The 26,241-nt window shown below is 38.2% G+C and overlaps 1 protein-coding gene across 1 annotated transcript in view; it reads left to right on the forward strand.

Moving 5' to 3' along the window:
- The first annotated feature begins 355 nt into the window (after positions 1 to 355).
- ATP9B (ATPase phospholipid transporting 9B (putative)) overlaps positions 356 to 26,241 on the forward strand; it is a 154,761-nt gene continuing 128,875 nt past the window's right edge. Inside the window, exons 1-3 of the mRNA XM_040056904.1 lie at positions 356 to 484; positions 16,454 to 16,627; positions 25,393 to 25,543. Of these exons, the coding sequence (XP_039912838.1) occupies positions 390 to 484; positions 16,454 to 16,627; positions 25,393 to 25,543 (420 nt within the window). The 5' untranslated portion in view covers positions 356 to 389. The remainder of the gene's footprint in view (positions 485 to 16,453; positions 16,628 to 25,392; positions 25,544 to 26,241) is intronic.

The raw sequence follows: 26,241 nt of genomic DNA on the forward strand, positions 1-26,241 counted from the left end.
TAGAGCCCATTGCACAACACTGCGTCTAGGAGGTTCTTGAGTATCTCCATCAAGGGAGACTCCCCAGCCTTTCTGGGCAATCGCACAGGAAAGAGGTTCTTCCTCATATTCAGGTGGAACTTCCTGGGCATCAGCGCCTGCCCGTTGCCTCTCGTCCTACAGCTTGGCAGCCCGGAGCAGAGCGCGGTTCCCTGCTGCCCGTTCCCGCACTGTGGCTGGCCCGCAGACAGCGATGTCGGAGCCCGGAGCCCCGCCAACCCCGCGCGCCGGCCGCCTCCCGCCCGCCCCGTGTTCACGCCGAGCCCCACCCCTCTGACGTCACCGACGTGGCCGTGACGTCAGGAGGGCCCGGGCGGCGCCCGGCGGGCGGTGGGGGGGGCGCCCCCAAGATGGCGGATCAGATCCCGCTGCGCCCCGTGCCGCGCAGCGCCCAGCGCAGGGCGGCCTATTACAGCAGCGCCGCCGCAGCGCAGCGGCACAGCAGGTATGGGCAGGCCCGGCGCGGCGGCCGCTGCCCCCATCCTTCCCCAGCTGCGGGCGGGGCGGCGTGCGCCCCTCGCCCAGCCCCGCTGCCCTGCGGCGCTCCGGGACAGCCCGCCCGCTCCGCGGGGAGGGCGGGAAGGGGTGGCGGCCCCGCCGTGGATGGCGGAGGGGGGTGTCGGCAGTCGCTGACTCCCGCAGGCCTCCGCGTAGGCGGCTGTCTCTCCCGGGCCGCTGTTCCCGTGTCCCGGCAGCGGGGCCGGGCCGGGACGGGCTGCGGTGGTGGCGGGAGGATGCGCAGGGCGCCCTCGGCCCGGCTGCTGCCGTCGCCGGCCCCGCGTCCGCGGGTGCGGCCCTCGCACGCCTGGCCCCGCCGTCCGCAACTCCGCGCAACTCGGGTCCCTTGCCAGGAGTTCACTTAGGGGCGGGATGCCCGCGGCGGGGGGCTTGTTTGGGCGTCATTTGTAAATATGTTGCGAGCTAGTTATTGGGTGCTAGCACGGCCATTATTCCTGAGTGTGGGAATTAAAATAATTTCAAATTTCCTAAAAGATACACTGGTGGGCTTAAACAATTTAGAGAAGACGGTTTAAAGGTCTGCCATCAAATTGTTTCCAGGCAAAAATTGAACGTTGCTTTGCTTCCCGTTATTCTGAATAATTTCTAGGTGTACTATTGTTGTGAGCAAGGAAAAACTTTGCTCCATAATTTTGCTATCTCCATTGGTTAGCACTCTTACAGTGGATGATGTGATTATACTTACTTGTTACGGGTTTCTTTCCTCTTGTTTTTTGTAGAGCATTGTCTGTGGATAGAAGGACTGGAGGGAGTAGTCGTAGGATATGAAGTACATGGACTTCATAAGAACAGAATAGATGGTGCTCTTAGTAGAAATACAGTGATACACATCTGTTTCGTAATGAATAAAATTTATTTACTTCTTTGTCTGGATGGGATAACTAACAAAAAAGGTAGTCTAAAGCTGTGGAAAATAGGTTAGGCTTACATTGTGTTGTCTTGATTTTTAAACTAGACAAAGGGGTTTTTATGAACATTCACAAGTTTGTAGGACAGTCTGCCATAGTATTAGCCTTTCCCATCTCACTAATACTTAAATGTCAGACAATCTGTAGTAGATTTGTCCTCTGTCTTGAGGTAGGGCAGTGTCATCATCACTAACCCTATTCCTTAGTGAATTGAATCAGAGAACGCTCTCACTGTAGTATGCTTCTCAGTAGATGGTGTACTTGAGAATAAAGAGGAGAACTTGATAGGGAAAAACTTAATCCAGACTGTGAAAGGTACTGGGAGTTCTGTTTTAGGTTAACCAGGAGTGTTCTGGTGGTTTGAATAATGCTGTAGGTGTGATGGGTTTGAGTCTATAAATCATATGGTTACACAGGTTAATTGAATGTGTGTGTGCAGGTATCATTGTGGTTCTTTAGACAAACTATTTCATTGTGTATTTGTAAGCAGATTTGGCAAGCTGTAGGAGCTAGCAAGGAGCTACAGACTCAGTACAGATTTGCTTCTTGTTCTCTATCTTTGACCAACATTGCCCTCCAGAGATTGGGGATTACATTCCTTCCAGTTTAGGTGATATCTTTCAGAGTTATGGTCTTTCATAATCTGTGTATTTTAACATACTGATCCTCCACAAAAGTGACTATTTATGTTTTTCATTATTTTTTTCATTATTTCTGCACAATTTCTTTTAGGTATATAAAAGCTTTAAAAATTGACAGGCTCATTTATTGTGTTTTCTTCATTTTTGATCACTTGATTAATGAATTGCTTATTTGAGCTCTGAGAATTAGAATACTTACCACAGTCATTTCGCTCACTTTGTTGGTCTTATTTTTCTTAATGTGAGTTGAGTAGGTTGGTCATTCTCCTTCAAGAATACCTTATCTCAGATTTGTGAGAGCACCTCTGGAAGGTGTCCTATGGACCTGCAATAAAAACATGGGAATGCTTGTGTGGAGTCTACCACAGCTTGTGTAGAGTAAAAGGGGAAATACGGAAGTGCAGATATTTGAATTACAACTTGTAAGTCTTATAGCTCTAAGCTTGTAATTGAACTACAGTTTCTGTGTCTTTGTGAATGATTCATGCTGATTTTCTAATCTTTATCTTCAGCACAGACTCTGAAGAAGCCTTGCATTCCTGTGGAAACTGCAGCAAAGGTCCTGATGTCAGATACTTATGAGTGTTGAAGTGAAGTCACTGTGGTCTCTGATATGCAGAAACCTATCACGTGCATGTGTGCTTGAGCATTTTGCCTAAAAGGGTGTAATACATATCTCTGAAGATGTCTAGAAACAAACACCTATTAAAACATGCTGGAGCTGGTATGTTGGGTTTAATCCAGTGCTTTTGTTTCTGGACCTTCAAGAGTTTTTGACTTACTGTGATTTATTTCTTTAGTGAAGAAGAAATTTGCAGTGTTTTGGAAGTCTTATACGCACATCCTTCGGTGTGGAGTATTTTTAACTCCAGTTAATTGTCTTGCTGCTGTGCAATATCAGTTAATACAACTCGTCAGTTGCTAACCTTGATTTGCCTCGCAGCTAATTTGTGGGAGGATGACTTCTTTTGCTTGAGCTAAGCAGTCGTAGGAGTCTTTGCCAGTGTTGCTGTAGCTAAGTTTGCAGTGAGGACAAAGACTTTCATACTCAGTGTTTGTCCATAGTTCACTTTGTGCTTTTGAGATTCATTTAGACAGACTGATAGTGCATATTTTAAAGCTGGAATATGTTTTCCTATACACCCCTAACTTCAATAATATGCACACTTCTGTATAAAATTGTAGCCAGCTAAGAATCATTAAATGTCCTGGGATGTACTTTAGATATAAATGAACATTACAAGATTAGTGTATTTTATATGTTCATACTCTATGTGTTAAGGCCTGTTTTAAAACAAAAACAGCTAAAAATACATATTAAATATTGCCTATTGTTCAATGAACACCTGCAGCCTGTTCTGCTTTTATTTCTGATGTTTAAGCACAACTTATTACTTTTGCAGTAGAAATTCAGTTTTTGTATTTTCTGTCATCTTTCCCTACCTCAGATAGACAGAGAACAGTTCATGTGCTGCCATTAACAATTAGGGAAATCTGTCTTGGAGGAGAAAGTTGTTCACCTTAAAATTAATTTGAAAAATCTTTACTATTGTTTAGTGTATATTCAACTTGCATAGTTGTAAAAAGGCTTGGGGGAAAAAGCTGATTGGTACAACACTTGTTTCAGCACCTTGTCCTTCTCCTTGAAGGTTGTTATCTACAGGAAAATAATTGCTGCTTTTTGTTTACATGCTGAGGGAGGAGGGGGACCAGAGAACATTCAGGTTCACCTTAAGTGTGCAGTGAGACTTGTTCTCATCTGTTTGACCTCTATTTGTCGTCATCAACCGCAGGGTAATCAGCTGCTGGACACAAGGAAGTTGACTGTGCTGTGCCTGTGCCATCATGTGAGGTTGATGGCAGGAAAACAAGCAGCCTGATGGAATTTTGAGGCTGATAAGGAGCTAAACAGTAGTCAAGCATCATTTATCCATAAGCAAAATATCTGGTTTACTCAGGTGTTCTGTGCTTGCTGCTGTCAGTGTATGATTGTATTTGGCCTAATAGGGCTGAGGTGAGAGGTGTTGGGGCTCCTGAGCTGGTACAAGAACATCACATCTTTCCAACTCTCCCTTATATGAAATAAATTCCTTTGCACTCCAGATATTCATAAAGGTGGTGGCGTGAAAGATACCCGGTCACTGGAAGGAAATCTCTTGCATGGTTGTCCATGGTGTGGGCCGCTGTAGTGTATTTATGAGTTGCACAACTGAATGTATTAGGTGCTTGTGGCAGGGCAAGTTGTGGAACAGGTCAACTGCTGTTGCTTGTCTCTGCAGTTTGCTGTGGATGGAGCAACTCTGTTTTAAGGCAACTGACTATGCTGTTACTTTCGAGTTCTTTTATGCCATTAGAGAATAAGAAAATTGCACAAGAAGGAAAAAAAGAACCAAATGATAGGATAATGTGTCTTTTCTACAGGTAAATGCAGGATACTTGTTGCTTAACAATTTGTGAACTATAGCTTATTTAATGTGAAGTATCCATAATAAAAAAAAAGGAAATATGTTCCAAACAAAAGGGAATGAATGTCTGCAGAATTTGAAGGTCAGTGAAAATTCACATGGTACCCTGATACCTGATACTTACAAATCTCAAACCAATTTTTGTAGTACACAGAAAATAAGATGATTTAATGTAGTAATACTGTTCTAATGCTTTTCATTTGAATGAAGGCTGTTCCCAGCTATCTTGTAGTCCTTATGGTTATGATTTCTCAGGGTATTTGGCTAGGTTCCACAGTGAACCACCAAAAAAAGAGATAAAAATGTCAGTAGATACTACTCAAGGCAGGTACTGCAATTCTGTGGGGTTTTTTTTTAATTTCTGACATAGTGTGATGTGAGCTTTGTTAAAATACCTTGATTTCTGCTGCCTTTCGGTTGTTAGAATTGTGTCCTAATTCTAAGAGACAATGTGATTTTCACAGTCTAGATGCTATTCTTTGTATTTCAGTGGGTTTTGGTATTTCATGTGTAATAACTAAGAATAGTGTCTCCAAATAACTAAAAAATATTATTTGGTGAGACCATGTAACAATCAGAGCTTTTAGGACCTAACATCTCTTGTAGAATGGTGTTCAAAGAAAGTTCATGACTTACCACTTATATTGCTGTAAGTGTGGGTCTGGAAAGCCTTGCAAAATGTCCATAATTGTTAAAAAAACCCAAATATTGACATTATCAGTGGAGTTTACCCACTGAATGGGCTATGTACAGTGATATTTGGTATTTTGTACAGTTTTCTGAAATGCTGCCAATTCCTATGGATCTCCTTCCCTGGGTATTTATGAATGTTTAGAACAGAAGTTCTTACAATGTCTGGGCAGAGTTATACAGGTTTCAGTTTCATCTTCTCCCCCACACACCTGTTAATTGAATGGCTCTACATATCCCATCCTGAAAATGAGCTTGAAAATGATGGCTGAAGCTGAATGACTGACAATATTTGCATTAATTTGAATTTTAATATAACTTCTGTAATAAAACATTCCAAAGATGAAACTGAATTTACTTTTGAACATCTGTGTTTTAAAACTGCTGTTGCAAAGTGACAGTAACTTCTTCAAACACCTGTTGTTTGACCAGAAGCAATAACTTGTTAAGTCCAGGAACATAAACTATAAATACCTATCTTACGTTTCTCTGTAGGAATAGCATTGTTAGTGCTATTCATTCTGCTACTCTGGATATGATCACAGAAACTCCTGGAAGTTAAGCCGCTGTCAGATTGTGTAGGAGTGGGTACCGCTTATTAATTCTCCGTATGTGTGTACTGGCACACCTGTCCTTCCTTGTGGACAAAGCTCCTAATGTCGACCTGGTTCCTGTGGTGCTTCCTTTAAATCAGAGCTCCTGTCTTACGTGTTTTTTTCCTCTGTGACAAGCAAACAGGAATGGCAGCAGAATTGGTGCACTCTTACAGATGAGTCTTCCGTCTCTGTAGGACAGAAATCTTTGCTGGAGGCAGCGACTCAGTGAGGTGTTATCAGTAGTTACTGTGATACCAAAAGTTGCAAATGTTACAGGTTCCGCTGATACTTGCTAGACGTGTCATGAACTCTGAGCAACTGAACGTGTTATTCTTGGGAAATGTTTCAGGCTACAGGTGCTGATATGTAGGTGTTGTAGCGTATTGGGAATGAGAATACATTAAGTTACATAGCTGTATGTTATGCTGATGTATTCAAATATATATATTCATTACAATACACCTCTGTCTTTTGTTTCAGCATAAGCAGGAAAGGATCAAATGTGGTGTAAAGAAATCTCACTAGAATAGCCCTTAGGAGGGTTGTCTGTACTGTTATGCCATTCTTATAAAGTGGATCAATCATGTATGTTTTTTGTTCTTTTCCAGAACTCTTGCCCCTTCCTCTTTTATTGACTTCACCTGAACTTCAAAGTGTTTGTCTCTTTTTCAATTAAAAAAAAAAAAAAAAAAAAAAATCAACACTGATGTCACTATTTTGCAAGACACAATAGCCCTTTGTTTATTAGCCTTTCCTGGATCGTGGTTTTGGACAGTGATTAGGCCCTGTTATTTGGAACTATGTCACTCAGTGATTTTAGGCTTAGTCTTAGATCCCATCTTTGAATTCTGATTCTTCCAACAGGGTTGTTTGTGTAGCAGCTTTGTACTTGAGATGCTGTGTTTGTGCAACAGTGGTTGAGTTGGGTCTTTTTTCAAGATCTCAAGTTATGGAGTACCTCTGGTTTTTAGACAAAGGAGTAGTTCCTGTATTCCCATTCCTGGAGTGTGTTTTGCTTTCTCTGATGAAGATTTTATTTATAGGTTAATACTGCTGTTTGGGACTGACACCTGATTTTAGGATAGGTCCAGATTCTGAGACTTCTGCCTGGGACAAAGGTCTAAGGAGTTTCATGTGTAAGTCTTGAAAAATAGTCCTTCTATATCTTAATATTTTCAGACCTTTTATGCAGCATGTGTTGTTAAGTTCTGGGGCTTTTACTTTTAAGAGAAAAGTTTAGTGATTTAATGATGCGGTAACCATATGACATGCATATAAAGTTGCTCACATTAGCAACTGTAAAATAATTTTACAAACAATGACTTTCGTTGGTGCCATACCTGAGAAACAGATTGTCATATTTTATCTGCAGACAAATAAATCAATTAAATTCTTCTGCAAATCAATTGATTTAAGTTCTTTAAGTTGACATTATGTAGAACTGTGCATTTGGGAAAAAATGTCTTTATGTTTTTCTCTTCACTAATGGTCTTTCATACCAAGACAGGTTTACAGACAGTAATAATTTTTAGCACAGTTATTCTTACAGTAACTATCCTGATCTGAAGTGTTTTAATCAAAAGAAGTTTGAGAACTTCAAATTACTGTTGCAGATGTTACTACTGTTTGCATAAGCACAAGTGACTGCATGTTTAAGCTATTATTTTTGCATGCCTTCCTGGTTTATATCTATAGTATCTAAATACAGTGATTTGTATTGCTTGGGCAGGCATTTGGATTGCTGAGAACAGGGAGAGAAAACAATTGATTGGGCTACAATGTCAATAACAATACCCAGTGACAGTGATAAAATGCCCCCATTGTTCTGATCAATGACATACCCTACTAATTAAAAATAGGGGTTCTGCTGAATGTAGGTGATGTTTCCTAAGGTCCTGCTGTGTATTTAGGTATTTCTGGTCTCTATTTGTTAAATACAGAGACTCACTCATCTTGTCATGGATTGAAAAAAGATCTAGTGTTAAGGTATGCATAGCACTTTGTAAGACATTCCATGTCTTGTCATGCTTCTTCTGTATATTCTAGAACATATTCTGTATGTTCTAGTAAGAAAGTGTCATGTAGAACAGAGAGAAGGCAAATAACATTCAGAATATTTGATTTTTGTAGGTGTCTGGTGGAACCTGTAGTTTTAGTATCTGTTTTAACCAATTTTTTAAAAGCAACTCATGAAAGGGAGCTGCTGTGGTAATAAGTTTCTATTATGCTCGTAGACCTTTATCTCAACAGTTGTAAGCATTTTTTCCCTTAGTTCTTCAAGGCTGAAGATACCAGCTTTTTGTTTGTTTGGGGTTTTGTTTGTTTGGTTTGGTTTTTTGTTCGTTTGGTTTTGGGGTAGGGTTTTGGTTGTTGCTTCTTGGTGGGCTGGTTGTTGTTTTATTTTTTTGTAGCAGTAGCTTGTCTTGGTTTGGAAGACAGGTTATCTGCTAAGGAGGGGCGGGGCCTCTCTAGGAATGGGGGAATACCAATCCCCTCCCTCCGAGTTATTATAATTTAGAAAATTAAAGGGGCTTTTTTTCAGGCAGGACTATAGGGAAAGGAATAACAGTTCTTTACTAGTAAATATAACAAGGCAAACAAACAACAGCAACTACAGCAATAATAATAAACAGAACCAGGAGCCTCGAGGGGCTTTTTTTCACAAAGCCCGGGGCAGTCTGGTCCCTTGGGACCCCGAGAGCACCAGGCTGGAGCGGTCGAAACTCCCGGCCTGGTGACTGGAAGGGCAGGATGTCCCCGGCAGGCAGGGGTTGCGCGACTACAGCGTAGCGAAAAGAAAAAGCAGTGCTGAAGGAGCCGCGACTCCCCGGCAGGGCTGGTACAGCTCCCGCAGGGCAGGCAGAGGAGCTCAGAATTCCTGGGCACACGAGCAGATAGATGATGGTAGATGTCCCAGGACCGGACTTTCTGTTGACAGTGGACTTCTCCCGCAGCAAAGAGCAGTCTGGCCGTCCTCTTCGATGCCCTGAGCAATCAGTCCCCCCAGCTTCCGAAGCCCTGTCCTTTTCTTGCCCCAAAACTTTTGTGATCTTCCCCCTCCTTTGTCAAGTACCATCTAAGTACCAGCACTTTGTTTCCTAGCAACTTATTCGGAAAAATTCTTAAAGACAAAAAGGAACAAACCTAACCCCCAACATAGTAACAATGCTGCCTTGTTTTCCATATTATCTCTCTGTATCCTTTGGGACTGGGGGCCAATGATTTATTTGGTCTTACTCATCTCAGTGACAGTCAGTAATAAATGTGCCTCCATACAGTAGAAGTAATTCTTCCTTCTATTTCGCTGTCCAGTGGATAAACATGCACTATGGTGAGAATGTTGTACTAAGTTTTTAAGGATCCTGGATGTAAATGTTCAGCTCTACAAATACCCAGCATCCTTAAAAGGTGTTAGTATTAACTGTAGTTACTCCATTAAAAAAATGGTAATAGCATTATTTTGTATGATTGATTTTTTTTTTAGGTCAGGTCCTGTGTTCAGAGACTTCCCAAGTAACACTGATTAGGGGTATACGTGCATTAGAGGCACAGCTGAAGCTGAATAGGGACATAGAGTGGCACGTTCTAATCAATTTTAAAAACTTCTGAAATAGCTTTTCTGTGTTTTTTAGGAACAGGTTGAAGGAAATTCTTTAATTTTCATGCATTTAGCTGTAGAAGATTTTTCCATTTTCAACTTCTCTTGTAATCTAGGAGTAGCATGATTGCTTTGTAGTTTAACAGAATGTACTGCTGTGTGTATTGCATAGAGGTGTTTGAAATTAGAGAAAAATGTAACTTCTAATTCTTAGAAATACAGGGTAATATTTGAGGAAAATAAATATTTGTAATTTGATTTTTCTTGGGTAAGTTTCTAGCAATTTGTTTTATGGATACACTGGTTATTTGATTACGAGAAAGAATTACATGAAAATACATTATTACAGACATGGTTATGGATGAATGGTTATGGATGAATGTGCCTTTCTTAATAAAATTTATGCAGCTGCAGTTTCCTGGGATTTTTTTCTTCATTAGAGGACATGATCTGGACAGTTTTGTCAGTGATACAGGCAGTCTACAGCAGCTGCTGATTTGGTGGTTCATCCTTTAAGGAACAATTCTTGCTCATCATATGGATATGCCTGTCACTTTCTTCATTTTTTTCTCCTACTTCTTCTCTACAATTTGGCAGATTATTTGTTTATCCTTAGACTTGTAAAGTGTTCACATAGGTTGGAGGTAGAGCAGGATAGGGTATGAGTGAGACAGATTGTGCAGCTTACTCTGTCCTCTGCCCGTGATGGGAAGCACAGGGAGTCCTGTGGCTGCCACAGACACTCAGCCAAATCACAAGCTCTCGGGAGGATGGGACATGGGCACAGCATTGGGTGGCAGTAGCTCAACTAGTCTTTGTCAGCTTTTTATTCTAGACTTTCCACTGCAACCTCTCTTCTATGCTACTTGCAACCCACAGCTATCTCCTATGTCCAATTAATGCACAGACTTATGACCATGTATTTCTTTTTCCTCCCTCACTAGGTTTGAGAAATACTGTTTTAAGACATCAGATTTGTTTTCCTTCTAGAGAATGATGGTCTATAGCAAAAGTTATAGGTGATGAGGAATGAATATTTATGCAGGGTCTGACACAGTGCTTATATTCCTATCTAGGTCTTTTAATCAAGTAGATTAAAAAAAAAAAATCAAAAAACCACCTCTTCATAAATAACTGCTTCTGCATTTGTTGAGTGAGTAAAAGCAGAAAAGCAAGCAGTCACAATTGCCCTGTGTCTTGCACCTTCCTGCTGCACCCTTGAATATTGCTTTTCTAGAGTAATGGAGAGCTGGCAGAAAACCCAGAAATTATTATGGACCTGAATAGGTAGCCAAGTTAGATTTAAATAACTTGGAATGGCTTCCATTACCTCTTATGGTACCTATGAAACTCTGCAGCTACTCTGGCAAATAGCCATCAAAGTGAAGTGATGTAGGTACATGTGATTTGAGGCATCATTTTCACAGCAGATATTTATATCAAAATTTCACTTAAAAGTACTTATTGTACGTGGCTTTCTTTCCGTTAAATCTGTTAAATGAGATTCCTAATAGTAGTCAGATTTTTGTGGAAAGTTGTTTAATATTAAAGCTCCTTTTTTCTTAAGAAACCATATTTTGTCAAGATAGTTTTCTTCATACCTGATTTAGTAGCAGTCATGCTGAGAGTTTTGATGTCTCTACTCTGGCTTCTTTATTCATGTTGCTTTCAGTGCTTCCCTATTTTAATACAAGTTTCTAGGATTGTACTTAATTGATGCGTCACTCAAAGAAAATCAGCACTTCAAGCAATTAAGTGCAGCAAAATACTAGGTAACAAAGACACAAAGATTTTTGTTCTCATCCTAGTTATGAAAAATCCATTATTCATTATCTTACTGTTTTAAAATACTGAAGTACAATTTTCCAACACAATAGCAAAATTGCTTTTGAAACAGAATAGATTGCTTGCCAGTTCAGAGGCTGTATTTTGAAGTCAGGCTTACCAAACACGATGGTGCTTATGTTCATTAGCTTCACTACTTGGTGAAGCTCCATATTTGAAAGTGCAAATCTAGATACCAATTATGGGGGAAAATCCCTTGTCTTTAAAATAATGGTAAACAGATTTTAAAGAAATTATGATTAGAAGATCAGTGTATTCCATCAATATTACCACATTTACAAAATAGATTTAATCATTAAACATATCTGTGGTTTTCTGCCAAATCTCTCCCATGATTCTCTTTTGTTAGTGTGTTCCTTCAAAAAAGATTTTACCCTGTTTACTGTGTTACTGCTGTTTTATAGGAGATACTGTTTTTCATATCAGACACCTGTTAACTTTGTATGGAAGTAAAAGGGATGTGTTACTTTGAGATATCTTGTGCACTCCATTATAGCTGGCATACTGTGATCGCACTGGTGGTGTTAAAATGCATCATTAGTTGGATGTCCAAGAGCAAAACACAATGTGACATAAAGCTCTCTATTAAAACCGTGATAATGTAATTTACAAATTTAATTAGAAAATATTACAACAGCATTGAACATTGTATGTTTAAACACAGGCCTGTCTTATTGGAAGAATAAAGTAATATTTTGAGTTTTTTCTAAGCAGTGGTTTTATTACCTAGTGTTGATCTAGTCTGAGAGCAATCAATGCAATTTGGTATTATATGGATGTTAACTTGTGATGACTCCTGTGTTCTGTGAAGAGAATTTTTGGTATAGTGTTTTTTCTTAATGTCCAATAATAATAACAGTAAGAGAAAATATATTGCTAGATTGTCATATTAAACTAAACATCAGATACAGCTTTTTGTGAACAACATTGTGAAGATCAAGTTTTTCATGTTTGTTTTAATTATTTTTTTTTTTTTTTTTACACATATATATAAGTGTGTGCTCTTAGTAATAATTTGGAAAGCATTTTCCATGCCATAGTCTCATGTAACTTACTGGGAACTCCTAACTTTCAGTATGAGTACAATTTATTTTCTTGTCACAAGGCCTAATGTGCTTCAGGTTCCAATACTCAGTTGACTTCCAGCTGGGTGTGGGAGATGTTTGTTTATTATTATTCCTAGTTATGCAAAATTTTCTAATCTGGTCTGAACACATCTCTTAATGGTGTTCCATACCAAGTGATTCCAAGGCAGTGCTGAAATCAGGGCATTACCCACCAAAGAAAAGATGGAGTGTCTAGCTCAAGCCTTGTTATACAATAGTGGGTTTTGGGCTTTTAGTTGCCTTTTCTTATTAGAGTTTACTTCTTGACTGTGTTGATACCAATTTGTTATACAGCCAGTGTAAATATGTGGTATACCTTTTCAATAGAAATCTATTATTCAGTCTCTTGCTTCCCTCCCTCCCTTTCCTGGCATTCAAAGTCATTAACAACTGCTTTAATATATGTTCTTGTATGCAATAAGGCTCAACACAGAAAATCTAGGGGGGAAGGAAATGGTTTCAGGTTTTTGTATTAAATGTATATATTGAGTTAAAAAAATGCAAGCCCATGCTTACCGCTTGTGTTTGTAATATTGCTTTTTTAAAAAAAAATACCTTATTTCTCTATTAAGACTTTGGACTGAATACTGTTCAGGGTGTTGCTCTGTCAGCAGAACTTCCTCCTGCTCAAGCAAGGCCACCTACAGCTGCTTGCTCAGGATCATGTCCATACAGGTTCTAAATGTGTCAAAAGATGGAGATGCCACAGTCTCCCTGGACAGCTCACGCCCGTGCTCAGTCATCCTCATGTTAGAAGTGTTTCCTGATGTTGAGATGGCGCCTTCTGTGTTTCAGTTTGTCCCCATTGCCTCTAGTCCTGTGACTGGGCACTGCTGGCAATAGCCTAACTCAGCCATCTTTGCAGCCTCCCTTCAGGTTCATAGGAATTAATGACATCCTGCTTATGCCTTGTCTTCTCCAGGCTGAGCAGTCCCATTTCTCTCATTCTTTCCTTGTAGGAGAGATGCTTCTGTCCCTTCATCATCATCATGGCCATCATTGTACTATTCGCCATGGCCATGTCTTTCTTGCGCTGGACACCCTGCTCCAGGTGTGGCCTCCCAGTGCTGAGCTGAGGGGAAGCATTTCCTCCCTTGATGTGCTGGCAGCAGTTTGCCTGATGCAGCCCAGGATACCAATACCTTTCTTTGCAGCCAGGGCACGGTGCCCATGTCCACCAGGATCTCCAAATTCTTTGCTGCCAGGCTCCTTCCCTGGCATAGCCCCCAGTGTTTAGTGGTGAGTGAGGTTGTTCAGGTGCAGAACTTTGCAATTTTTCTTGCTGACCTTCTTGTAGTTCCCATCAACCTGTTTCTCCAGCCTGTCAAATCTGCACTGGATAGTGGCATGTTCATCTGGCCTGTTGTAACTCCTTCCAGTTTTGTGTCATCTGCAAACTTGCTGAGGGTAAATTTTGCCCTGTCTTCCACATCATCAATGAAGATGTTAAACAAGACTGAGCCAATATGGATCTCTGGTGTGTACTGACCTCCAGCTAGACTTATTGCCACTGACCACCCTCTGGACCTGGCCATTACAACAGAATTTAATTCATCTTGCTGTCCGTTCATCCAGCTACTGCAGCAGCACCTTGTCTCTGAGAATTTTATAGGAGACGGTGTCTAAGACCTTACTAAAGTCCAAGCAGACACTATCCACTGCTCTTCCTTCTTCTGCCAGGTCATTTATTTAATCTTACAAGTTTATCAGGTTGATCAAGTAGGACTTCTCTTTGGTGATGCCATGCTGTCTACTCCTCATGATTTTCTTGTCCTTTTCTGGAAGATATTTCTAAAGATGAGCCGCTCTATCACATTTCCAGGGGTTGTGGTGAGACTGGAAGGTATGAGCAGGTTTCCTGGGTCCTTCTTCTTGCCCTTCATGAAAATAGGAATGAAATTTGCTTTCCTCCAAGCTTTAGTCACTTCTCCCAATTGCCATGACTGATCAAAGGTTATTGGAAGTGACGTTGCAGTGACATTTGACATCTCAGCACTTGTGAGTGCATCCCATCAGGGCCCACGGGCTTTTTTATATTTTTACATATGACTATATATATAATAAAATACTAATACTATATATATTTGATTATATATTATATATATTTCTTTACATATATTTCATTATATATGTAATATGACATTATATAAAAGATATATCTATATCTATCTATCTATCTATTCATATTCCGTTTGCTTAAGTGTTTCCTGACTCATCTTCCTTGCTTTAGGCTTTTTTTCTGTTCTCTGAGACCTGGGATTCCTGAAAGTCAGGCTTGGAAATCAAGACTGAAGCAAAGAAGGCATCTAGTACCTCAGCCTTTTCCATGTCCTGTATAACAATATTCCCTGTCTTATTCAATGGGACCCCATTTTCCCTAGTCTTCCTTAGCTCACCCATGTACATAAAAACTTCTTGTCTTTGACATCCCTGGCTGTATTCAATTACATTAGGCTATAGCTTTCCTAGCTTTGTCCCTGGAAGCTTGGACAGTGTTTTGGTATTTCCCCTGTCCTTATTTTTACCCTCTGTGCATTTCATTTTTGTGTCTGGGTTTGGACAGCTCTATGTTTGTCCAGGGCCATCCGACTAGATGGGAATCTCTTGAACTTGGAGTAGCTGACCCTTGAATACTAACCAGCTTTTTTGGGCCTCTCTTCTCCCCAGTGCCTTATTCCATGGGTCTCTTTCGAGCACTTCTTGAAAAGGCCGAATCCATTCTGAATTCCAGGGTTGTGAGCCGCTTGCTATCTTCCCCCTGCTTTCAGGGTCTTGAACTTCACCATTTTATGGTCACTGCAGTCAAGGCTGTACTGACCTTACCATCCCCAGTGAGCCCCTCCTTGCTTGGTGAGTATGAGGTTCAGCAGAGTGTCTTGTCTCATGGACTCTTCCTGAGTAGTTAGAGGAGGAGGACCAGGGCTTGAGAATGAAGCTGCTCCTCTCTGTCTGTAAAAGGGCGTGACCGCATCCATTTCCTGTTCAGGTGGTCTTTAGCAGGCACCTACTAAAATGTCGCCTTTATCTGTTCTCTCTTTGCTCTTAACCCAGAAGTTCTATCACATTGGCCTCCTCATCCACCCCTAGGCAGAGCTCCATGCACTCCAGCTGCTTGCTCGCATAAAGGGAATGAATTTCCAGCTTCGTTAATTACTATTTTTATATGGTTTGGATTTAGGTTGCTGTGGAGAAAATGGGACAGTCCTAGGATTCATCTTATAAGAGATGACTTTAAATACAGCTTCATGAAAATTAAACTTACTAATTCTGAGTAACAGTGCAGATTCTTTCAGTCATCTTCCCAAAGGTATAAAAGTATGAAATAAGTAAGTCAATTTGCATGCACTTTTCTTACTGACTGTTCCTGTGTCTTTCTTAGCTTAAAAAGCATTCCACATATGTAAAATTAGAGTGGATAATAGTTTCTGGGGAGGAAAGGACCGTTATTAGCTTAATGCTCCATGGGTCCCACAGGCAAATCTTCTTGACTCACTGAATGTTTTTATGTAGAATTATAAGAGTAACTATGATGTTTTCATAATTAAAACCAAGGTACTGATGAGTGGTGTAGAAAGTGAGGCTCAAAGGCCTGCATGCATAAGAAAAAATATCAGGAAAGCAGGTTGTAAAAGCACAGTGGAAATATAAAATCTGTACTTGCGTGAAAATTCAGTCACTTGTGTCTGCTATAAGCTTTGCAAAGTAACTTCTGTTTAACAAAGTCTTACAAAGAATCCTTTGAAAAGTAGGAAGTTGCAACTTTGTATGCACATTATATAAAAACTAAAAATTTCCCTGGAATTATGCTATGATTGACAATGGTTGCAGGCTTTTTGCTGTATTACGCAATTTTAACTAAAATCAATATCTTGTTAATGTGTTAACAAAAATGCATGAGATGGTTAGATGAAAGTATCTCCCTAATAAAATTCCATATGGCAAAAATTAACTTGTTAGTTTAGGAGATTCCCAGTAATAAAAAAGTGATGTATTGGCTATTTATGTTTAATCTCATTTTAATAATCTCTTTTATCTCATTTTGCCAGATACCAAGTGGAAGATGAATCCTCTCATTTGGATGAAATGCCACTGATGATGTCAGAAGAAGGCTTTGAAAATGATGAGAGTGATTACCATACTTTACCAAGAGCCAGAACTTCTCAGAGAAGAAGAGGCTTAGAGTGGTTTATCTGTGGTGGCTGGAAGTTCCTTTGCACTAGGTTTGTTACACATTAGTACTTTTAATTCAAGTTTTTAATAAATTAAATAAATAGTAACTTCATATTGTGTGATATGTGCAGAGTGCAGAAGACAGAATAATTTGCTTGTCATGAATATTTTGATTTATTTGCCTGCATTTTCCCTACTAGGACATTACCAGCTGTTTAAAACAGCTCTTAAAAGCTGATGCTGTTGTGTTTCTGTCTGCCTTGCTGACTTGCAAGAGAGCTCATGAGCTAAACTTGTCTTAATATGAGGTCCATAATTTGGCATGTAATCCTGGTTTTCACTTCACTCAAAACTACAATAGGGTGGAGGGGTTCATTTTTTTACTTTTGTGGATATTAGTGTGTTAAGTTTACAATATATATGAATTTATTGTGTTGCTGTAAGGAAAAAGCAAATTCATCAACTGATATTTAGTTAATATCAGTTTAAAGGTTAAAGGTTAAAATGTAAATGTAACTGGTGGTCTTGGAGTGAGTTACAACCGGAATTAGCTCTTGTGATTTGTTTCTTAGAAGCGTTCTGTGCCAAACTCTGCTCTAGGCAAATACCTTGGAATACTAATTTTCTAATGAATTTTTAGCAGAACTTCTAAATAGAGAAATTGCTGTTAGGATTATTAAGGATCTTAATTCTTCTGTAATTTGGAGTGAAAAAATCTGAAAATCAGTAAAGTGAAGTGAGTGAAGCATTTTCAGTTAATTTAAATGACAAATGCTTTCTTTGGCAGATGTTTTTAGAACTGATTTAGATAGAAGTCGTCACAGCTGGTTTGCATGGCGCTTTAAGAGACCTGTTGTTTCACCTGAGCAAAGCTGTGTTTGTACACTTTCAGTTTTTTGAGATAATTGTTACAAAGCTTAAAAAACCACAATCTGTGTTGATTTCTGTTTTATCTAATAATTTAACAAAAACTCATGGTTTATTAATTTTATTATAGGGATTAAGTGTTTGGAAGGTAGACGGAAGGAAGGCAGAAAAGCTTACAGAAGTAGTGTTTGTATATGTAAATGGGTTTTGGAAGCAGTGTTTCTGCTACAGACCTACATTTTAGTTGTTTAAAAAGTGTTTAAAGAAATGGTTAATCTTTTGGACATGTCTTAAAATGTATATACCTTTCAAACATTATCAGTTCTGTAAGTATTAGTGATTGTTAGTTACTGTGGTTATATTCCTGTAAGTTTTATGAAAACAAGCAGATCAGTAAAGACTCCACTCTGACATGGAATTTTCAGTGTTCGGAAAGAGACAGACAATTGCAAGGTGAGTTTATACTGGAATTAATTAAACATTGTAAGAGAATCTCACAAGAAATGGTCATTCGTGCTAAAGATTGCAAAATTTCATGTTCCTGCTTGCTTTTTAAAATTGAGAGGTACATCTCTAGCTTTCAAGCCTAGAAACTTTCAAACCTGTTCTTTAAATTACTTGAGTCATATTTGTGATGGATTTTTTCAAAAAGAAAAGAGAAAGGAAATTGCATTGTGGATATATATATATATATATATATATATTATTTTTTTTTTTTTTTTTACAATACTCTATACATATTTTACTGCTAATACAGGTGTGTAAAAAGAAAAGTCTTCATAAGAAAAAGGCTTTAGAGGGGAGTATGACTTCTGCTTTGCTGATTTTCTCAACTGAATTCGGACCCAATAAAGAGTCCATTTGGTCTTGCATTTATACCTACTGACATTTTAATCACATAAGCGTTCTCTATATTAGACCATCATAGCAGATAATTTTCATTTCTCATGGAAAAAATAATGAAAAAATGACCATCAGATTCTAGCAGAAGCTTGAAAATGCAGGTGGATATTAGGAGACAGAGGATACTCTCACAGGAAAGCTGCAGATGCCTGCTTAGATGAGGTGGAGAAAAAGATGTGGAAGGAAGGTGAATCCCATGCTATCTTATCTACTGGTCCAGTTAGGCTGGATAGAAACCTCCTCTTGGGTGAGCATTTCTGAGTGAGTGTATAAATACCTGTCATTGTAGTAGGAAGATTTCATCTGGGCTGAGAGCATTATTGAGGCTTTGTAATTGATAAAAAGTGGGGATGTGCAGTCAGCATAAGTAATTCTTTTTGATTTTTTTTTTTTAATAGCACTTTACAAATTTTTGCTTGGGCCTGCAGAATAGCTGAGTTTTTGAAATGCCAATTTTCAGTTGCCTACGAGCATGCAAAATTCATGCTAGAAACTTTGAGGCTACTATATTGTCACACCTGCAGTATTTACTTACTTGTGTAGTAGAATTAGTTACAGTGTTTTTATCGGGTGTAAAATATTGGTTTGGAACACAGTTGTGTCTTGATGCCTTCACAATTGAAATGGAGAGAAGCATGTGAGAAAACAATTTTCATATGTGTTGGTGTATTCCTGTTAAATGAACAACTGAAACTTATTTCCAGAGGATAAACAGGGTTCTTTTAGGTGTAATGTAAGATTAAATTCTGTTCAGTTAAACAGAATTTAAAATTTCACCCTATTTTTATGGAAATCAGTACCTCATACCTGCATCTGGGTGAAGTTGAAATCTCAGCTTCAACATCTAGAATTTCTTTTTGTGCTTTAAATGAAATTGTAATTTTTTCAAAGCTGTGACAGAAAGATGAACACAATAAAAGATTAGGCATTATTCTAGAGCGAAGCTCAGGGGGCCCTAATTTCTTTTGCGTTCTCAGTGAAAGTCTTGTGTTTGTGTTCAAAATCACTTTACATGTTGCAAACAAACAAACAAAAAAGCATACCCAGGAGGGGTTTTTTCTGTCTTTCATTGTTAGGATTAATCTAATTTTTGTGAGAGGAAGTTTTTCTATCTCTTAATTTGCAACTTTAGAATTTTATATTCTATAATTTTTTGTGGCTACATCACAATTTGTTAGTCTTTAGTCTAAAATGTTTCATCTTCTTTGCAGAAGCAAATATGGAAGGTTTGACAAAGTTCTGTGTGCTTGAAAAATGATTTTGTAGAAATCTTTTATTCAGCTTTTAACTTCAGTTTAGACAATAGACGTGTTGATCAGATCTGAATGGTGTGAGCTTTATTTGCAAATCTCCAGCTCTTTAAAAGAGTTTTTACATCTGCAAGAAAAAAAAAAAAAAATTAAATGTTGTCTTTGATTTTGAACAAACTGAACACTTAATTCTACCAATGTAACTTTTAACTTCAGAAACTGCTTATTTCTTGTTTTCATAGCACAGTTAAAAGAAAACTTTGTGATATAGCAGCTGTCTTGTGGTTGTAATCATTTCCCCTTTAACTTACAAATTCTCTTCAAGCTTGTGAAATTATAATGCACATAGATCAGTACTCCGAAGTTCTTTGGGCTGGATTGATTTCTTTCTCATGAGATTTACATTCCACTTGTTATCAAAAAACACTTTGTCCCTATGAAAATGGTGCCATTGAATGGCATTTCCATATGAAGTGAAGGGGATATCAAATGCTCGGATTAATTTGGGCTCTAAGATGGTCTGTACGCTTTCAATTAGTCTGCAGCGCATTTGTGATGCAGAAGCATGGGAAAATGCTGATCTTTTGAGAATGACATGACCACTGTGTTGCTTTTGGCCTGATTACTGAAGCTACCTGTTGAGTACAATAATTACAGTATGTTTTCTTTGCAGAACTAGTTTCTGCTACTTAAAACCTAATAAGGAAAATCTGACCCTTGCAGACAATATAGAGCTTTTATATTATCTTTCCATTCTGATGAAAATGCTGTTTTGTGAAAGATACTGACAGTTAAGCTTGTAGGATAAAAGTAATGAAAAGAGAGAATAAAAAAGCCTTTATTATTAGAGCTGCAGAGTCAGTTGAGACTTTTACTTTAGCTTTTGACTTGTAGAGATATGCTCTGTTTATAAAAAAGTTAAGGGTTCTTATTTAACAATTACTTCAGGTTTTGGGTTGTTGGTGGGGTGTTTTTTTGGTTGGTGGGGTTTTGTTGTTTTTAATTTAAATATGGTATTGGTTACTGATGTGAAGAGAGTGTTTTTTGTTCCTCCCCATTAAAATAATACATTAAGAAGCAGGTTAGTAAAATGCTATTTAATAGATATACCTTGGAGTTCTTTTATAAATATCATTATTTTTCATATATACAGTCTGTCATATTGATAGAGACAACACAGCTTGCAGCTAGCTTAAGGAAAAGGCTTTCTGTGCATGTGCTGAATTTTCCAGGCAAGGGCATTTAAAGTACAAACTTAAATCAGTAAACAAGGATGCACTTTATATTTTTTTGTTGCCTAATCCCTAGCATAATATGTGGTTTTACAAAGGGGTTCAGAAAAATCTGAAGTGTGTTTCAATCATGCTGCATCTTACATTATATTTCTAGGCTATTTGAAGCTCGGAGAATGTTACTCTCATTTATCATACAAATTTACTGGGTACAGAAAGCCTATTAAAGGGTTTATACCCTTGCTCAAAGTTATGTTCTGTATTGGGGAATGTTAATTCAAAAACAGATTAGAAATGTGTTGGATGTTGATAAACTGAGTTACAAAGATTTTGTGTAGATTTCATTGGGGTTAATTTTTTTAATTAATGTAAATTGATTAGGATATTTGAGGCCAGCATGTCCACCTTGTATTCTTTCTGTGATAAAGCAAAAATTGCTGCTGTGACTAAGTAACAGAATCTAACTGATTTCTATTTTTATGGTAGTGAAGCTCATCTGAATCATGATATAATTTATTTGGGCATAACCTGTAATATTTTCATTATCTGTAACTTCTCACATCTGAGAACTTGACTATTGTTAACTCTGCCAGTCAAATCCCTTTTGTCAAAGGTATCACAGTTGTTTCCCAGCCAGACATGACTCCTGTGTTTGTGCTTTTTGGCATTTGCTAAACTAATGGTCATGATGGTGTCTGTTGATCTGTAGCAAAAGAAAAGTAGTTTCAAGGACGGGAGACTCTGTGGCAATGAAGGCAGTGTAATTATGTTGGTTTAGGTGAATGTTTAATTTTAGCAGTAGAGAAGTCCTTGGTGTCTGAGGAAGTGATTCTCCAAAATAGACTGTGCCTAATCAAATATTTAGTCTGTTTACAGTTCAAATTCAAAAACTGATTGTACAATGCAGATTTTCAAAGATTGTCAAGGAATTTCTGTCTATAGGGCTGTAGGCAGAGCTGTCATGCTAGCTCACTTTCTCCAGGAAAAAATTATTTTCCTGGGAACTTTTTTCCTACAGATCTTTCCTTACACTTCCCAATATATAACTCAGCTATCTGTTCTGTCAACACACCCCTACCCTGGAAACTAAGAAGTTTAAAGCTTTAATGCCCTGAACAGTTTTATCAAGTAACAATCCAAGTTGGCACTGAGGGGAATTTTATTTTGAATATTTTTACAGTTTTTTAGATTTTAAATGTTGGGAATGGATATAGCTGAAAATAATCCCCTTTTGTTCAACATTAGTTTACAGCTGGATCGATTTGCAGGCCTGGTTTTGCCATGCAGTTGCATGAGTATTTGTGCCAGCACAAGGGAAGGAGTAAGAATCCATACCTTTGTTGTGGGGGAAGGGAGGTACTGGATGTTACAACAGCAGCAGGATCTGTTCACAGCCATTAAACTAATTGTGGAATCATGAAATGGAAAGACTTCTGTTCATTTTGCTTTAAAGACAAGTTTAAGTAATAATATTTCTGATTTGTATGTTACTAAATAAGAGGGCTGAATTTTAAAAGTTGAATTAACACCATTATAATTTTTGTGATGGAATAATTCTTTGTTACTATTTTAAAATGACTGGGAAAAGCTGAAGAAAGCACATTTCATTTTTGTAACAAACAAAAAATGCATGTTTGTGTCTATCCCATAGTGAGAGTTTTGGGGAGAAAATCTTAAGAATCCAGCATTTAAAATTGAAGTGTTTTTAAGGTCAGCTTGTGAGTATTGATGTAGTGGTATTTCCATAATAAAGTTATTGTTATTTTGAATAATTTTGCTATTGGCAAAACCTTTAATTTTCTTTAAAAAGAACCAACAACTTTGAATTCCATTCTTTGGCAAAATTAATTTGTAATAAGCATAGGATAATGTAGACTACACAAAAGGACATTTTATTAGGGATTGTTGTAATGTAAGCAATCAGGCTTCCTTCCCGCAGTATTTGTGTGTTTCATGATTCTGTAGTTGTGAATAAACAGACTAGGAAAGGACCTTAAGAGGTTTCCAGTCAATTCCTTGCCTGTACAGAATGAATTATATCGATCATTGATGTGTGATCTAACCACATTTTAGAGATCTGCAGCAATTCAGCCTCCTTAAGTGTCTCCTCCACCCCTGTCATTAAAAGAGTTTACTCAATATCTGTCCAGGTAGTGCCCACCTTGCTGATTGATTTGCCACAGTTGAAGGTCTGTCATTAGTTAATAATGGTAGACCTAGAGAATAATTGTCCATTTCCTCTTTGCAGCTGGTTCTTGCATACTTGAAGCCATATTAGGTCCACACTCAGGCTTCTGTGAACAGCTCTGTTTCTTTTGGTGTATCTAGTAGTCAGCCTGGCTTGCTTTCTAGACCTGTAATTGTTTTCTTGTTCTTGTGTGTGGTCTCTGTTTTCCCAATAGGCTTGTTTGTTGAAATTTGGTGTTCGGAGTAGTCCTGTAAGCCAACTTGAGATCATGCTAGCGCTGATTGAGGGAAAGGAATACTTTCATGGCTTGCTACAAGTATACTTGTCCACACTTGTTTTTTTGCATGTGTATAACATTTTCATGGAGTAACAGAGCTGACACCTGGTTTTTGAGCATTTCCTGGTTGTGTAAACTGTGTTGTTCTTATACCTGTTCAACTGTATTCTCTGTCTTCCAGGTAGTTTTTAGTTTTTCTAATCTGTCAGGACAGCCTTGAACTCTGATCTGCTCTTTGCATGTACCCCTCTCTCTTCTAGTTTTTTTGTTTGTTTGTTTGTTTTTTGTGGTCTGAAAAAGGAAATATTCCACTGTCAATTACCCAGTAGGTTCTAAATAAAACTTTATGGACCTTCACTGAAATGACTTTGCTTGTATGTGAGCTACTCTGCAATTATGATTTTTCTAACTGCATCAGTTCCAAGAATATGTTCCTTTACTCTTCTTATGGTAAGTGTCTTGAGAGTTACATTCTATTAGAGACATAGAATCATAGAATGATTTGAGTTGAAAGGGACCTTTAAAAACCTTCTAATACAGCCTCCCTGGCATAAGCACAGACATCTTTCACCAGATCAGGGTGCTCAAAGCCCCAGGAGTCAATAGAGCACGTGCAGTCTCAAGCAGTAGTGCAACTGGTTTTTCTCAGAGTGAAATTAGTTCTATTTTAGAGATTGTTCTTGACATGTTACTGTTTTCTTACAGATATGTACAAATACATATGAATAGGTTGACTACACAGAATTAATCCAGCAAACAGTGCTGAGGTGATTGGATTATAAATTTCTCTTTTGCTCTCAGCTGAATTCTTCCTGTTGGTTTGAATAAAATTTGTAGGAATTTCCTAACAGTTGTTTTCATTTTGCTGCATCAAAAATACTGCCAGTATATTCAAAAACCTCACTAAAAAATGTTTCTCATGTCAACTTTATCACCTGCTGTGGCTGAAATCTGCTATTATCAGCTCAGTCAACTGCTGTAGATGAAGAGCATGGAAGATCTGTCTGCTTAGTATTCCTGAGTCACTTGCCTAAAACAGACTCCCAACATGATTGAGGAACCACCTCACTATTACAAATACAGATGAATTCTTCTTTAATGTATGGGATTGTAAACGAAGAATATGCAGTGTACAGCAAACCCACTTTTCTTTGCAAATGGTCTCTGATGGTCTGGATGCCTTTGTAGATAGTCCTAGCAAGTACCTAAGCTGGTTACATTATGTGAGTTGAGTCACATCCATGTTTGTTCCTTGTTTTACGCCTTTCTCTAGATAGTCTGTTGAGCCTCAGAGGCATCATTCCATTTTCCAGCTTTTGTTCCTCCTTGTTGTAACCTGCTCCCACCATTCCTGTATCCTTGTCCAAAATGCAGTTGTTTAAAGGTTGCTCTGAGCTCTTCTCTATCTCACTGCTCATGGTTTAAACTTTTTCAGTAGATTTTTGAAAGCTGGTTAGGCAAGGATGCTGTTCCTTTCTTCAGTGAACTGAAGTTCCCCCATTGTAGATCATTGTGCAATCTGCATTTACATAGTGGGCTTGTTTTGAATGTTTTTTTGTTTTCATTTTGTTTTTGTTTGCTAGATTTGGTTTGGGTTTTTTTAAATATTTGACAGTATGGCATTAGCAGTGGTATCAAGGAAACTGAAGATTTGCAAATTATGTGGTAATTGTATCCAAAACTGCTGAAGCATTTTTAACTGCATAGAACAGAAGCCTTATTTCCTCTTCAATCATTAGCATAATCTGAGTGTTAGTAATCCAAGATTAAGAGTTTATCCAAAGGACTATAAAGCATGATGCAGAATCTTATTAACTAGAATTTTTTGAACCTGTGTCAGGGTGAGGTGTAGTGAAACTTCTCATTAGTGTATTAGGATTTTCTGCAAAAAATGTGCAAGTCTTTATAGATACGTATGTCTGGGTGAGTTCAGTACTCTGAATTGCCCTAAATATTAGGTGCTAACATCATGCTTGCTTATTTAGATATGGCAAATTTTTTTTCATAGGTATTTGCCTTCAGGGGTTCCAAGTTTGGAAATTGTGATCTTGTATCATGCATTTTTAGTTTTAAAACAAACAATTGTCTTTCTTTTCAGTTGTTCTGATTGGCTCATAAACATTTGTCGAAGAAAGAAAGACCTGAAGGCTCGCACAGTGTGGCTTGGGTGTCCTGAAAAGTGTGAAGAAAAATACCCTAAAAATGCCATAAAAAATCAAAAGTACAACTTCTTTACCTTTATACCTGGGGTAAGGCCACTAAACATTTTCTGGTGTCGGGCTGACTGTATGTTCTGTAATGTTTTTTGACTGTTCCACAAAAAGATAATTTTAGTTGCCCAGGTTCTTCTTTCTCTCTATATTTGTCTCAATGACTTCAATGAAAAAATAACAGTGGAGAGAAAGGTTGCATTTTTATTAAATTGTTTGGTTTTCAGAGGGATATTGTACTTAATTGCAGTTTGAGTGGTTGGAATTAAGTGAAGCTTTTGAGATTTGAGATGGGTTTCTTTGTACTTTTCTATTCATCATTAGAAATGTGCAATACTTTTTTAAAAAAGAAACACATCTGCATGCAAAGGATTGACTTCAATTGAAATAGTAAATAGTAAAGTAAATAGTTGAAAATTACAATTTAGTCCCATGGATCTTTTCTCATATTCCCTGCCATTGAAAGTATAATAAATAATGAATTCCCAAAGCTCCTCAAAGGACAGAAACAACATCTTCAATCTGTATCACAAGCAGGCCTATTTTAGTACTTTTCAGAGTTGAATTTGTTATTGAATACCTTTTTGCAGGTATTTTTCACTTTGAGTGCAATTCTTCAACAGATACTTCTGTTGTTGAGTGGAAAGGTTTTTTTGTCACTTTTTTCCCAAGAAGCAGTAATGCGCCTTGATTTCAGCTTCTTGCTTGTACTATACACCGTGTATATGAAGTCAAAA

Source organism: Hirundo rustica, chromosome 1 (assembly GCF_015227805.2).
Source record: "Hirundo rustica isolate bHirRus1 chromosome 1, bHirRus1.pri.v3, whole genome shotgun sequence".
Lineage (NCBI taxonomy): Eukaryota > Metazoa > Chordata > Aves > Passeriformes > Hirundinidae > Hirundo > Hirundo rustica.